General features: G+C 42.5%; 1 protein-coding gene across 1 annotated transcript in view; it reads right to left on the reverse strand.

Moving 5' to 3' along the window:
• The window catches only part of ARMH3 (armadillo like helical domain containing 3), a 153463-nt gene that overhangs the window by 105303 nt on the left and 36032 nt on the right, over nucleotides 1-12128 (reverse strand). Inside the window, exons 15-16 of the mRNA XM_048506896.1 lie at nucleotides 7997-8098; nucleotides 93-151 (exon numbers count right to left, since the gene is read on the reverse strand). Coding sequence (XP_048362853.1) covers nucleotides 93-151; nucleotides 7997-8098 — 161 coding nt within the window. The remainder of the gene's footprint in view (nucleotides 1-92; nucleotides 152-7996; nucleotides 8099-12128) is intronic.

Genomic DNA, 12128 nt, shown 5'->3' on the forward strand with positions numbered 1-12128 from the left:
GAAGGGAGAAAAAATGCAAACTTATTGCCAGGTCACAGGGCTAGGGACTGATGCATGTCTAATAAGATTGGGGAACAAACAAGAGAGCTTACCTCGGCTATGCAGGTCAGGATAATCAGACAGAGCTTGCCACTGTGGAGCCGGTGTTCATCTGCAAATGAACAACAACAGGTCCCACATGAGCCACTAAACCTTGAGGTGCCAAAGGGTCAGTATGCAGATCAGGGAGCACAGAGCCTCATGGGCTGAAAAAGAGCAAGAGGTGAGGCACCAGCAGCATTTATCTACAGCTCAAAGTTATCACTCACAGAGAAATCGTGGAATCCCAGATGTCTATAACAAAGGCTTTTCCTATCAAGCCCAACGTTGCTTTTATACTGTCCAGTCTCTTATCTTTTTGCATCTCCGGCATTACATTGTCTGCTGTTTTTTGACCTATTGTTTGTAGGAAAAGGCCAATTACCCATCTACTGATGCTCTTAGATTAATTTGCAAATGACAGTCAATCGTAGACCTTGTCTGACAGTGTAATAAACTCTTAAAGACCTAGGCTATACTGCTAAGCAATCACTGATAACAAGTAACAAGAACCTTTCAAGTATGTTTATCTTATACTCTAATAAGTGACATGATTTATCAGATATGGAAAAAGGACAGGTGACCATCACTAAGAGAAAAACAATGTTATACTTACCTGTAACTGTTGTTCATTGAGTGGTCTGGGACCATGCATGCTAAGGCCTGCCGTAAAGAAGATTCACAAGCTTTTCTTTCAGCATTCCATTAGCAACAGAGTGCTCCCTCCCCCTTCCTTCAGAGCCATAGGCCGGAAGGTTTCCTTTCAAAACAGTCATGAGGTCAGAGGGGGAGGGAGCAGCCCCTCTGTGCCCAATCGCCACTGCAGACCAGTGTGCTGCAGGCAGGCTTCAACTATGGCACCTCACCCAAACCGAGGTCAAGGCGGGTAGCAGGCAAAGGCGTGGTCAGACAGTCCAAGGTCAAGGCAGGCAGCAAGGAAATGCGTAGTCAGACAGTCCAGAGTCAAACAAGTCCAGGAGTTCAAGAAGGCAGGCAGGTAGGCAAGGCACGGAGGTGCAAGACATGGAGCAGGAAACATGGTAAATGGAACTTTCCAGTGAAACACACTCATTACACCCAGGCAGAGCCAAGCCCAGGACAGGGTTTATATAGGAGATTCTGGCTAAGGAGGCTAGGATCCTGCAAAAACTCAGTCCTCCTCAGAAGAAGATGTCAGCATTTTGCAGAGCCTTCTGCCATACCTAGCAGCAATGCAAGCACTCTTCCTTTTAGCACTTAGCTGCTGCCTTTTTCTTTGCCTTCTCTATGCAGCTGGCTTGTTATTCAGCTCCTCTGAAACAACTGATGGCTCTCCCAGCTGCACTGCATCAGGCTCTGTTGCTGGCTCTGCCTGGGCTGGCAGGAAAGGGCTTGGAGTTGGCTTTGCTCTGGTTGGCAGGACAGGGCTGGGAGGACAGGGCTCTGTTGCCTGAAGCTCCTGGGCCATAGTGCCTTCTGGCTCCACGTCAGATTCCTCATCTCCCAAAGACTGGCTCATGACAACCAGTACACTTGAGAAGTCAGTGACCCCTTACAGGAAAGAGGAGAGTGATGAAGGAACCGTCCATAGTGAGGAAGGAGGGAAGGGGTGTGAGCCTGCATAGAAGACCACTCAATGAATAAGAGTTACAGGTAAGTGCAACGTCATTTTTCATCTTCGTCGTCTTATGTGCAGTCCCACACAGGAGAGTAGCAAGCTTATCACCTTGGAGGCAGTATGAGACTGACAATAAAGCCACTCTCCCAATAAAAAAATCAAAGACTTTTAACAGGTAAAAACCTTATGACGGTTCAGAACTGGAGACCCAGGTATGAAACAGTAAACACTAATAAGCCATCGCAACTTAACTTGTTTACAACCAAGTTACTTAAACAGGCTGTGTAACTCTGCTTTTCCCAACCTCTGGAGTTGACATCAATGGCGTAATGCCAGATGAATGTCGACAGACTGGACCACATCACTGCTTGGCAGATTATAGTGATAACCATTTGTGCAGCAAAAGCAGCAACAGAAGATTGTGATAGGGTAGAGTGAATACGTAATATTAGAGGACAGTCCACCTTGGCCACAAAGTATGCCATATGAATCGCCTTCGTGATCCATTTGGATAGGGTCTGGACTGACACAGCAAGGCCATTGTGTGGTCCTGAAAAGCAAATAAAGGTTGTCAACTATGAGTCAGTGGACCCATCCAAAGGAGTGACTAGAGTTAAGTTCAGCATTATTGACCATTCATTTGTTCTGAGTACAAAGTCAGATCATCCAATGGCGATGGTTTAGCAGACAGGCCAAATTGGTCCTCCAGAGAGGCACTGGCAGAACTAGGGGTGGCAGGGGGGTAGACAACCCATGTGTCATTTGCCTGGATAATGTGGAAGGCACATTTTGGAGACCCTGCCCCCTTCTCCCCCACCCCTCTACACGCCCAGCCCTTAGTCAAAGTCCCCCAACTGCCAAACTCCCCCACCACCGACCCACAGGAAGAGAAAGGGGCCCTCCTCAAAGGAGGTAGGAGACCTCGTGGAGTTTCCTCAAGGAGACTGAATCCTCTCTACAGGTTTGGACCACTTCCTTGGTGGAGAGAGGGATAGGACCCCCTCCAACTGGATGGATGACCAAGGATGAGGCACTGGTACGAAGCAACCAAGGGTTTTTTTGAAGACTTACCCCCTGGGTGAACCACCGGGTTCACAGCCAAGGATCTCTCATAAAGAATTGTGTGCATCCTCGAAGCTCTCATTTGTTGACCCTTGGAAGTGAGGATAGCACAGGGTCGAAATATGCTCCTCTCCTAGGTAAAGAAGACAGTTTGAATGGCCGTCATATTTTGGCATCTTCACTCCACACTTGGAGCATTTCTTGAAAAGAGCCAAGATCTTCAAAGAAGGATCAGCATGCCCCAAAATACAGGCTGAAGATCAGGATCACTACAAAATGTGGCTGAGAAAAAGGAACTGAGGAGACTGCTCCCTCCCCCTCCAACCTCGTGACCATTTTTGAAGGAAACCTTCCCACCTATGGGCTCTGAGCGAAGGGGGAGGGAGCAAACTGTTGCTAATGGAATGCTGGAAGAAAAGCTTGTGAATCTTCTCCATGGCAGTCCTGCACATGCACAGTCCCATGTGGGACTGCTCATAAGACTAAAAGAATGAACAGGGCTTCTTCGGCAGCACAAAGTATTACTAATCCTCAGACTTTGGGGCTCCAGTCTGTGCAAGTCCACTGTCTGTCTACATAGCTGACAGTGATACTCACATGGACTGCTAGGGTGCAAATATGCCTTGGATATAAAAGATTTCTGCTGTAGTGGAGATTATAAGTCTGCTCTTCTTCGAAAAGTCACAGAAAAATATGGTTTTATGAACTTCCTACACTAGGACTATACCCTCATTTTCCTTGTATGTCAAAGCAGAAGTAAGAAAGATTTGAGTTTACTCTTTTGGGAGCTGCTTTATTGAGTCTACTGTCACCAGCCCTGAAAAATCCTTGTACATTGTGATGCATTTTTAAGTGACTCAGGATACAAATAAACAGTGCTAAACACCAGTAAGAACCTCTTGATATGGACCAGATAATTCAATCTCCAACACTGGGGACAAAGAATCATTACAAATAGTGAACACCTCAGTGGTTATATATAAGGAATGGTAATATATAACTACTTGAATACATTTAAGTACAGGTAACAAAATGGGTATCAAGTGAAAATGATTTGAAAAACAAACTAAAATGCTCTTTTTCTGGCACAGGCAAGGAAGCAGCCCTGGAGAACTCTAATACCTTGGAGCCTTGTTATCGTTTCATGGCAAGATCTTGAGGCTTATTTTTCAGGTGCTGCCACCGTCATCTCTCTTCCTTGGGGATTACGTCGTAAGCATTACTGCTCTATGCTAAGCACTTGAACTGTACATTAAAAGTGATGTACTACATTCAACAGCACTTCATTGGCCATAGACCAATTCTCTGTATTTCAGGATCAGAACTGACTCTTCTTTGCAAGCCCTACGCACATTACAGAAATGGCACAGGTCCCCTGAGAGAGATCCTAATTTTGGCCTTGTGAAGTAGATGGGGAAGAAGGCAGGGGAGGGGGGAGTTCTCATACCCAGCCAGTTCTATGCAATCATGCCCCTAACTGAAGCCTGCTTCCTCCTTATCTTTAGCAAAGGAAAAGTGGGATTGGGAACTTTTAGTGAATAGGAAACATCAGTATGAGTGTGGTGGCTAAGGAAATTTATTTAAAAGTTTTGTGCCACCTCACTAAGCACTCATAACGCTAATAATCAATTAAGCTCGTATAGCTAGAGAACCAGGAAACTAACAAAGGAAAAAAGATGCCAGGTGACAGCTTTATTGACATGCAAAGTGCCTATGCAATTTGCCGTACAAGCTTCAGCAGCAGGATCTACAAAAACATAATTTTACAATAAACACAAGTAGTACAAAACCCCACCATAAAGATTATTACAGACTACTGAAACTAATTTAATTAAAAACACAGGATAAAATTAAACTCAAGAAAGGTCCCATTAATCAGAATACAGGATAAGATGAACAGTCGACAAACTGGACATGAAATAAAACAATACCATGATATAAGTATATAAAGCAAATACTGACCAGAGAGTTCATTTTGTGTTGAACCTTTCCACAGCAATTAAATTCTATTAATAAATGGAGGATGATGAAGCATTTTTTTAACGTAGAGATTAGGTATGAAAGGTCAGGAGTCCCAGATCAGAATTTAACTCATGAGATGAAGTCCACAATCTTAAAATCCACCTAAACTTCCTTTTTAACAAGCGTTTTTCATTACAATGATATGATTTATATAAACCTCACAAAAAGCAATCAGTAGGTCCATATTCTGTTTTCAATAAAATGTTGTACTAAAGAGGCACCAATTATTCTGTGAAGTATGTCGCCACGTTCAATTATTCGTCTTCATTTTCCCTACATATACTTTGCTGCAAGAACATCGGAGGGCATTAATAACCATATCTGAATTATATGTTGAATAGCTGTTTAAAGCATATTCTTTTTTATCAAAGGGGTTAATGAACCTTTTCATACTTTGAGTTCAGTTACAACATTTACAATGTCCACAACTAAAATGGCTTTTGGGCAAGCCTGCTCCGGGAATGATTCACTGAAGGTTCATGGAAACAAAAGTATTGCTGTGAACCAATCTGTTTTATAAATTGGGTGCTCTTTTTAAAAGAGATGGGGGGTTTTCCCACAAAGTGAAACCTTCATACAGCATATTCCAATTTTTATATGTGCTCCTTTTTAATTGCATAGTGATGTGAATCAAAGTAAGACAGATGTAGTGCTGATCACAAAGGCTGATGTTTTAGAAGAACTAGATCCACGTGTCATGGACAGAGCGGAGCTGTCTTTTAACAGAGCAGGCACTCATAAGACCAGCTTTGCTGCTTGAAAAGCAAGTTGCCACAGTAGCCAAGAGAACCTTCTATCAGCTGCATCTACTTCATCAACTCTCCTTTCTTAGACACAGTTGATTGGGGCATGCAGATTCATGCCCTTGCAACCTCGTGGCTGGATTACTGTAATGCACTGTTATACTAGACTATGCTGGAAGACAATCCCAGAATTGCAGCTAGTCCAGAATGTAGCAGCACAATTATTGACAGGGGCTATCTAACAGGAATGTATCTTGCCAATTTTGAAACCGCTACAGTTGCTGCCAGTTTGCTTCTGAGTTCATTTCAGGATGCTGATTATGACCTTTAAGGTCCTTCACAGTCTAGGGCACACATATGTTCCCATGTGCCAACTACAGTCTTCAGGCTGCCACTTACTGGCAGCACCTTCACTTAGGTAGCCCACCTGGCATTTCCACTGCAGCTTCCACTCTGAGGAATGGACTGCCTGAAGAGATGAGATAAGCTCCTCACGGAACATCTTGAGCAAATGTTGCATGGCCTTTTTTTTGTTTATAAGATTCACAAACACGCGTGGCACATAGGCGCTGGCCCAAGCAATTTATATTACCTGTTAGTTTCTTGTAAAGTATGCCAAGGAAGCCAGGAAGAATACAGTTATATTGAAAAAGAATTGCAAGTTTGTTACAACTAAGAAATAGAGATATATATGTGAGATTAATAGATTCTGGATTTGATTGGCTATGGTGATAGCATGTATAATATAGCTACTAAATATTGTCTTGAGAGCTTGGCTATTTATTATTGTTTGTGGTCCTGATACTAGGCTGTAAGCTGTTAAAAGCCTAGAAGGATGTAGATATTTTGAAAAAGAAATGCAAGCATGTTTTAAATAAGAAATTGATACGGGTGTGTGTGTGTGTGTGTGTGTGTGTGTGTGAGTGAGTGAGTGAGAGAGAGAGAGAGAGAGAGAGAGAGAGAGAGAGAGAGAGAGAGAGAGAGAGAAGTTATTGCATATAGAGCTTATTGACTGGATATAGAAATGTATACAATAATATTATAAGTTAATGAGCAATGTAATGAATGTAAATATTCTTTGAAATATGACTTCCTCCATCTGTATATTGTTTATGTTGTAGAAACCTTCATTGATGGCAATAGTAAGATGATATGAGGATTGTTATGAACAGCATCACCTGTTGAGGGTTCCTTATCAAGTGCATGAACACTTCCCTTGAAGAAGACAGACGAAAACGCGATAATCAGCGCGAAGCGTTTGGGAAGTACAACGGAGTGGATTGAAATATATACAACTGAAAATGATGAGAAATTTGACTGCCCTTGAATTGAGACAGTATTTATAAATAATTCAAGCCACCAATTCAGGATTTTCATTAATTGCCATGAACTTGTATTACAGTCACAACGGGTGACATTGACGCAATAATATTTACAAGACTATGGACATTGTTTAATAAATACATGATTATGGACTTGAGAGAAGGTTGTCTTGTAATAAATTGTTGCATGAATTGGATTTAAAGTGGAGATATATATGTGTTATGAAGATATAATAGTTTGATAAGTCTAATAGCCAACAATTTGGCATACTTTACAAGAAACTAACAGGTAATATAAATTGCTTGGGCCAGCGCCTACGTGCCACGTGTGTTTGTGAATCTTATATTGTTTTGGACATAGCACATTAACTTTTTTTTGTTTGCCAGGGCTTTTGATAGGGATGAGAAGCACGCACCTTGGGGAGGAGGGGGTTATGTTATCTGGTCCTCATTTGAAATGTGTTAATTATTGCCCGTAAGCCATCTGAGCCAAGAGGAAAGGCACAGAACAAATGTGTTTATAAAAAATAACTCCATGATTCTGAATAGGCCAATGGGGCTCAAGCAAGAGTGGCAAAGGAAAAATACATATTTGCACATATGTGATGCAGCGTCACCAGAAAACCCCACCTGGACAACTATCAAGAAAGCCAAAATGTCTATATCCCAGCTGCATTTCCTGCCCCTTCATGGGAGTATTTGTACAGCACCACACAACCTTTACTAGCCAGAGAACATAAAGCACAGCTAGTGAGTACTGAAGAGTGTGCTGCATTCCACTCTTGGCTCAGAGTTCTGTGCTGGGCACTATCTCTCTTGAGCAGTCTTTGAGCGGCAGTTAACTATATACCATCAACCTTTCAACTTTCTTCCCTCCCCTCATGTAGCTGAAAATTAGATTCGCTTTGCCTCCTAGGGAGGACATGCTGAGACTCCTCTGGTTATTATGAACTACAATTTTTCTCTTTCTATATTTGGTTTCCTTCCCTTCAGCACCAGGGCTCTCTACTCTCCAGTAATTGTCGTCTGGTAATGAGAAATCAGTTCATTATCTCAATGTGCAGAACCTTCATCTCCGTGGGGAGTCCAGGTAGATTTGTGTACGCAGACCAACCAGCAACCCCACTTCAATGCATTTCAAACACTAAAAGTGTGTCAACAGAACAGCTTACCTTTGGTGTCCTGCATGACAATGGAGCTGTACTTCAAGAAAGTTATCAGCAGGTTACTAGTCTGCACATCAGCATCCAGAGGCAGCTCCACAGTACTTATAACTAGGAGAGATCAGATAAGATTTGCTCATCACCAGCACATACAGGTTTCCCAGTATATCCTTAATGAAGGTAAAGAAGATACTCCTATTATAATACCATCCAATCTTCTATATATTTTCCCTCATAACCATCTATGGTGCTATAAAATGCCAATACAGGTATCATAATCTTGGGATTCTAAGAGCCAGAGTCAACTGGTTGAACCCCCACTACCACAAGGATACAAAATCATCGTTGGCCGAACATCAAAAATAGAATGCTCTTACAAAATGTAATTCAAGCAGTGCTCTTACTGCCCTTCCTGATAACCTACTATTCAGGTAAAACTCTGAAACCTAAGTGAGGCAAGAGGAAACTCAAAAGTTCAATAGGAACCAGTCCAAAGACAACTGATTCACTGAGGCAAGGAACTCAAAGGGAAACAAGGGACAAGCTAACTCAGCTAAGCAAGTTCTCCACTGGTTTCTCTTCCATTCTCTCACATGCCTTCTTCGTCACTTTTCCAGCTATATTATTAAAGCATGGAACAGTAAAAGTGACTTCAGCTTAAAACCAGCTCTGAGGTAAACAAGCAGTTCATTTTTTTCCTTTCAGTTCATTCTACTGCTTCCATATCTGACATACTCCTCTACTGGCACCACCAGCATCTGCCACTTTCAGAGATCCATTCACCTTTCCCTTTTAACTAATACTGAAGTCGGTACGGCGACACAATGAAGAGACGAGACGCAACGATATCATCCGGTGGAGAGAAGCCAGCGGCGGGCTAACGCAATCCATGGATCTGGCTAATCTGCCGTACCGTGGTCCCTGGCACCTTTTATTACGGTTTGGGGAAGGCGGGAGAAGGTTGCGCAATTCATAGCCTGCGGGGGCAGTGTACGTGCAGGAAGAAACGTCTCTGTCTGGGTCAATTCCACATCTGGGGGTCTTGTGACCCATGACTCAGGCGTCTGGTGACCTGTGAGTCAGGGGGATCTCGTGATGGGTGTGCGTGTGCACCCAGAAGGGGACAGATGGCGCAGGCATTCCTGTGCTCTTTCTGAGCCTCTGCTGGGTTCGCGGGCTCACCCCTACAAATAGCCAACCAGTATAATAAAGATTTGTGCACTTTTTCATGGGGCAGACGGTATTTAGAGGAAAATCATTCTTCGCTGAAAGCATTGCAGCATTTAAAAATCATATCCGAACTATGAAAACATGATGACACAGTGCTCCACCTCCTTCCAACACTGCCTTCTCATCTGGGACTCAAACAAGAGCCAGAACAGGGATCAAGAGCATACTTACATTGACTAAAACAGTTTGAGACCATTTAAACAATAATGTATTTCTTAAGTGTTCACTGAATGCTTCTCAAAATTAACACCAAGACAACTTTTTAGATTTACAACATGGACAGGAAAAGATAATAACCCTCCATACAAATGATATTATCCAGCAATCACAAGAAATTCTTCCCTCTACCTATCTTGATCTTTCAATACAGATTGCTGTATAGCTGACAACTTAAAGTGCAAAATTCCTGTTTCCAACAGCATTCCATACAGACATACAGTCAAGCAGATAATCATATATAACTAACTGTCCTTTCACCAGGCGCCTGGCCCTATTAATACCCTTTTGAATTATAATAAGTTATAAGTACTCAAAAATACTTATGCAAAGAGACCCTGTGGCGCAGAGTGGTAAGCTGAAGTACAATAGTCAAAGCTCTGCTCATGACCTGAGTTCAATCCCAATGGAAGTTGGTTTCAGGTAGCTGGCTCAACATTAACTAAGCCTTCCATCCTTTCAAGATTAGTAAAATGAGTACCCAGATGACCAGGAAAGGCAATGGCAAACCACCCCATAAATATAGACTGCCTGGTAAACACTGTGACATGACCTCACCCTATGGGTCAGTATTGACTAAATGCTTTCACAAGGAACTATACCTTTTAAATACTTACATGAAAGCACATGATATCCAGTAAACATGTAATGGCTACCTAAGGGGCCTCAAATAGTTGGTCCATGTGGTTCTGGTGGGTTTTCCAGGCTGTGTGGCCGTGGTCTGGTGGATTTTGGCCACACAGCCCGGAAAACCCACCAGAACCAGTTGAATCCAGCTGTGAAAGCCTTCGACAATACGGTTGGTCCATGCTTTTCTGGGAAAGTACTCAGGGCCAATGAAATAGGAATTTGCATCAACATTTGGGGGGATTGTTTATTACCGTAGATACATGACAGTATGTAGACATTCCCAAATGTCAAGAACTGTCAGACATCAATTATTCATAAAAATAAACAAGAGTCTTATGGCAAAGATGAATAGTTCTGTTATTTAGAAGGCCATAAGTGATCTAGACTAATTTCTTGAAAACCTTACTGGCTATATTCTGACTTCACAAGGTTAGGATTTCATATGAACTTTCCCATTCCTACACCTAAAATGACACACCCCTTACACATCCACCTTGCATTATAATTTGCTCAGAACTGCCAGTGCTGGCTGATTAAAAGCAGATCAAAGCACAATCATAAGCTCTTCTGCTGTACAGGTCAAGGGACATCTGTGGAAAGCAGGGATGTGAATAAATTTCATGACGTTCACAATTTAGTTTTTTGGATGGCTCTTCTACATTTAGATTTTCAACTTGAGCCTAACTTTCCAGGTTACATGACTGACATTTAATAGGAAAAAAGCTTACAATTTTACATCTGCAGTTCAGGGGGTTGTCATTAAAAGTAATGAATTATCATGCACTTTCATGCCAATTTTCATGTGCCCTTGAATGCTCTCTCAAATTTATACTGAATGCTTCCCTCGTGCTGTGGATGTTAATTAATCATTTCTTCGTTAGGCCATAACTAAGAATGGCTGGCTGGTTATTTCTTCAATGGGTGATGACAATGAGAGGCTGGAGGAAGTGACCCTATCTACCTAAACAGTGGCACAGAGAGAGAGAGAAGCTTCTGGGGGCTTAGTCCTTCAAAGAAAGTAATCCCTTTAGAACACAGCCAAGAATATTTTAAGGAAAACAATAATTTACCTGCACAGGTTTAGATAGGGGCAGAGGTGGAGCTACCAGGGGAAGGGGGTGCGTATTGCACAACGTGCACGCTCCTGCCCTGCCCCCCCCCCCCGTAGCTCCCCCCGTCCCTCAGTTCAGCCTGAAAGTGAAGGCTGGAAAAGTGGCTTGTTTGCTTGAAGCTGAAAACAGCCTGGTGAGAACTACACTTCCCAGGAGACCTTGCGAGCCCCAAGGTCTCTGGGAAGTGTAATTCCCACCAGGTTGTTTTCATCCTTAAGTGAACAGGTCACTTTTTCTAGCCTGTATTTTCAGGTTGAACTAAGGTGAGTCGGGGGGGGGGGTGCAGGTGGGGCAGGAAGAAAACGCAGAGTGTGCACCGAGCGCTATATGGCCCAGCTAAGCCTCTGGATAGGGGTGGGGGAAGAAAGATAAATTAACTGGTCTTTTTGATACAAAGTAACTAAGTTGATTCAAAATGCTGAATAATGGGAGCCACTGGACAAGACCAGCAGCAGATGAAGGAGCAAATCACATACTATTTGTTACTGAAAAGGGATTGAAATAAACCTGCTTTACATGGAAAGTACAGATGTTGACACAATGTTAAAACAGTCATAAAGCAAGCAAACAGCTCCATAACAAACCAGTGAAACCAGAAACTAAATAAATAATGCAGCTAGCAGCTTCTGCTGGTCACCGTGGAGTACATCAGGGACCTGTTCTTCCCTTATCTTTAACAGTAACAAGACACCGCTTAATGAGATTGTTAGTAGCTTTGCAGTTGAAGTATCAACATACTGACAGCACTCAGCTATCTGAGTAAGCCCCCAGATGCTGTTATTTCAGTCCTTGCTCAATATTGCTTTTAAACCTATGAATAAATCTATTTTCAACTCTTAAAATAAATTTGTCAATGTCAATATCACGTCTTGTTTTCATGTGTTGAAAATGTTGCAAAACCGCAAATTTAAAGTCACAATCCCTATGACCCATTTGAACGAAATGGGCCACCA

The sequence above is a fragment of the Sphaerodactylus townsendi genome, linkage group LG08 (genome assembly GCF_021028975.2).
Source record: "Sphaerodactylus townsendi isolate TG3544 linkage group LG08, MPM_Stown_v2.3, whole genome shotgun sequence".
NCBI lineage: Eukaryota > Metazoa > Chordata > Lepidosauria > Squamata > Sphaerodactylidae > Sphaerodactylus > Sphaerodactylus townsendi.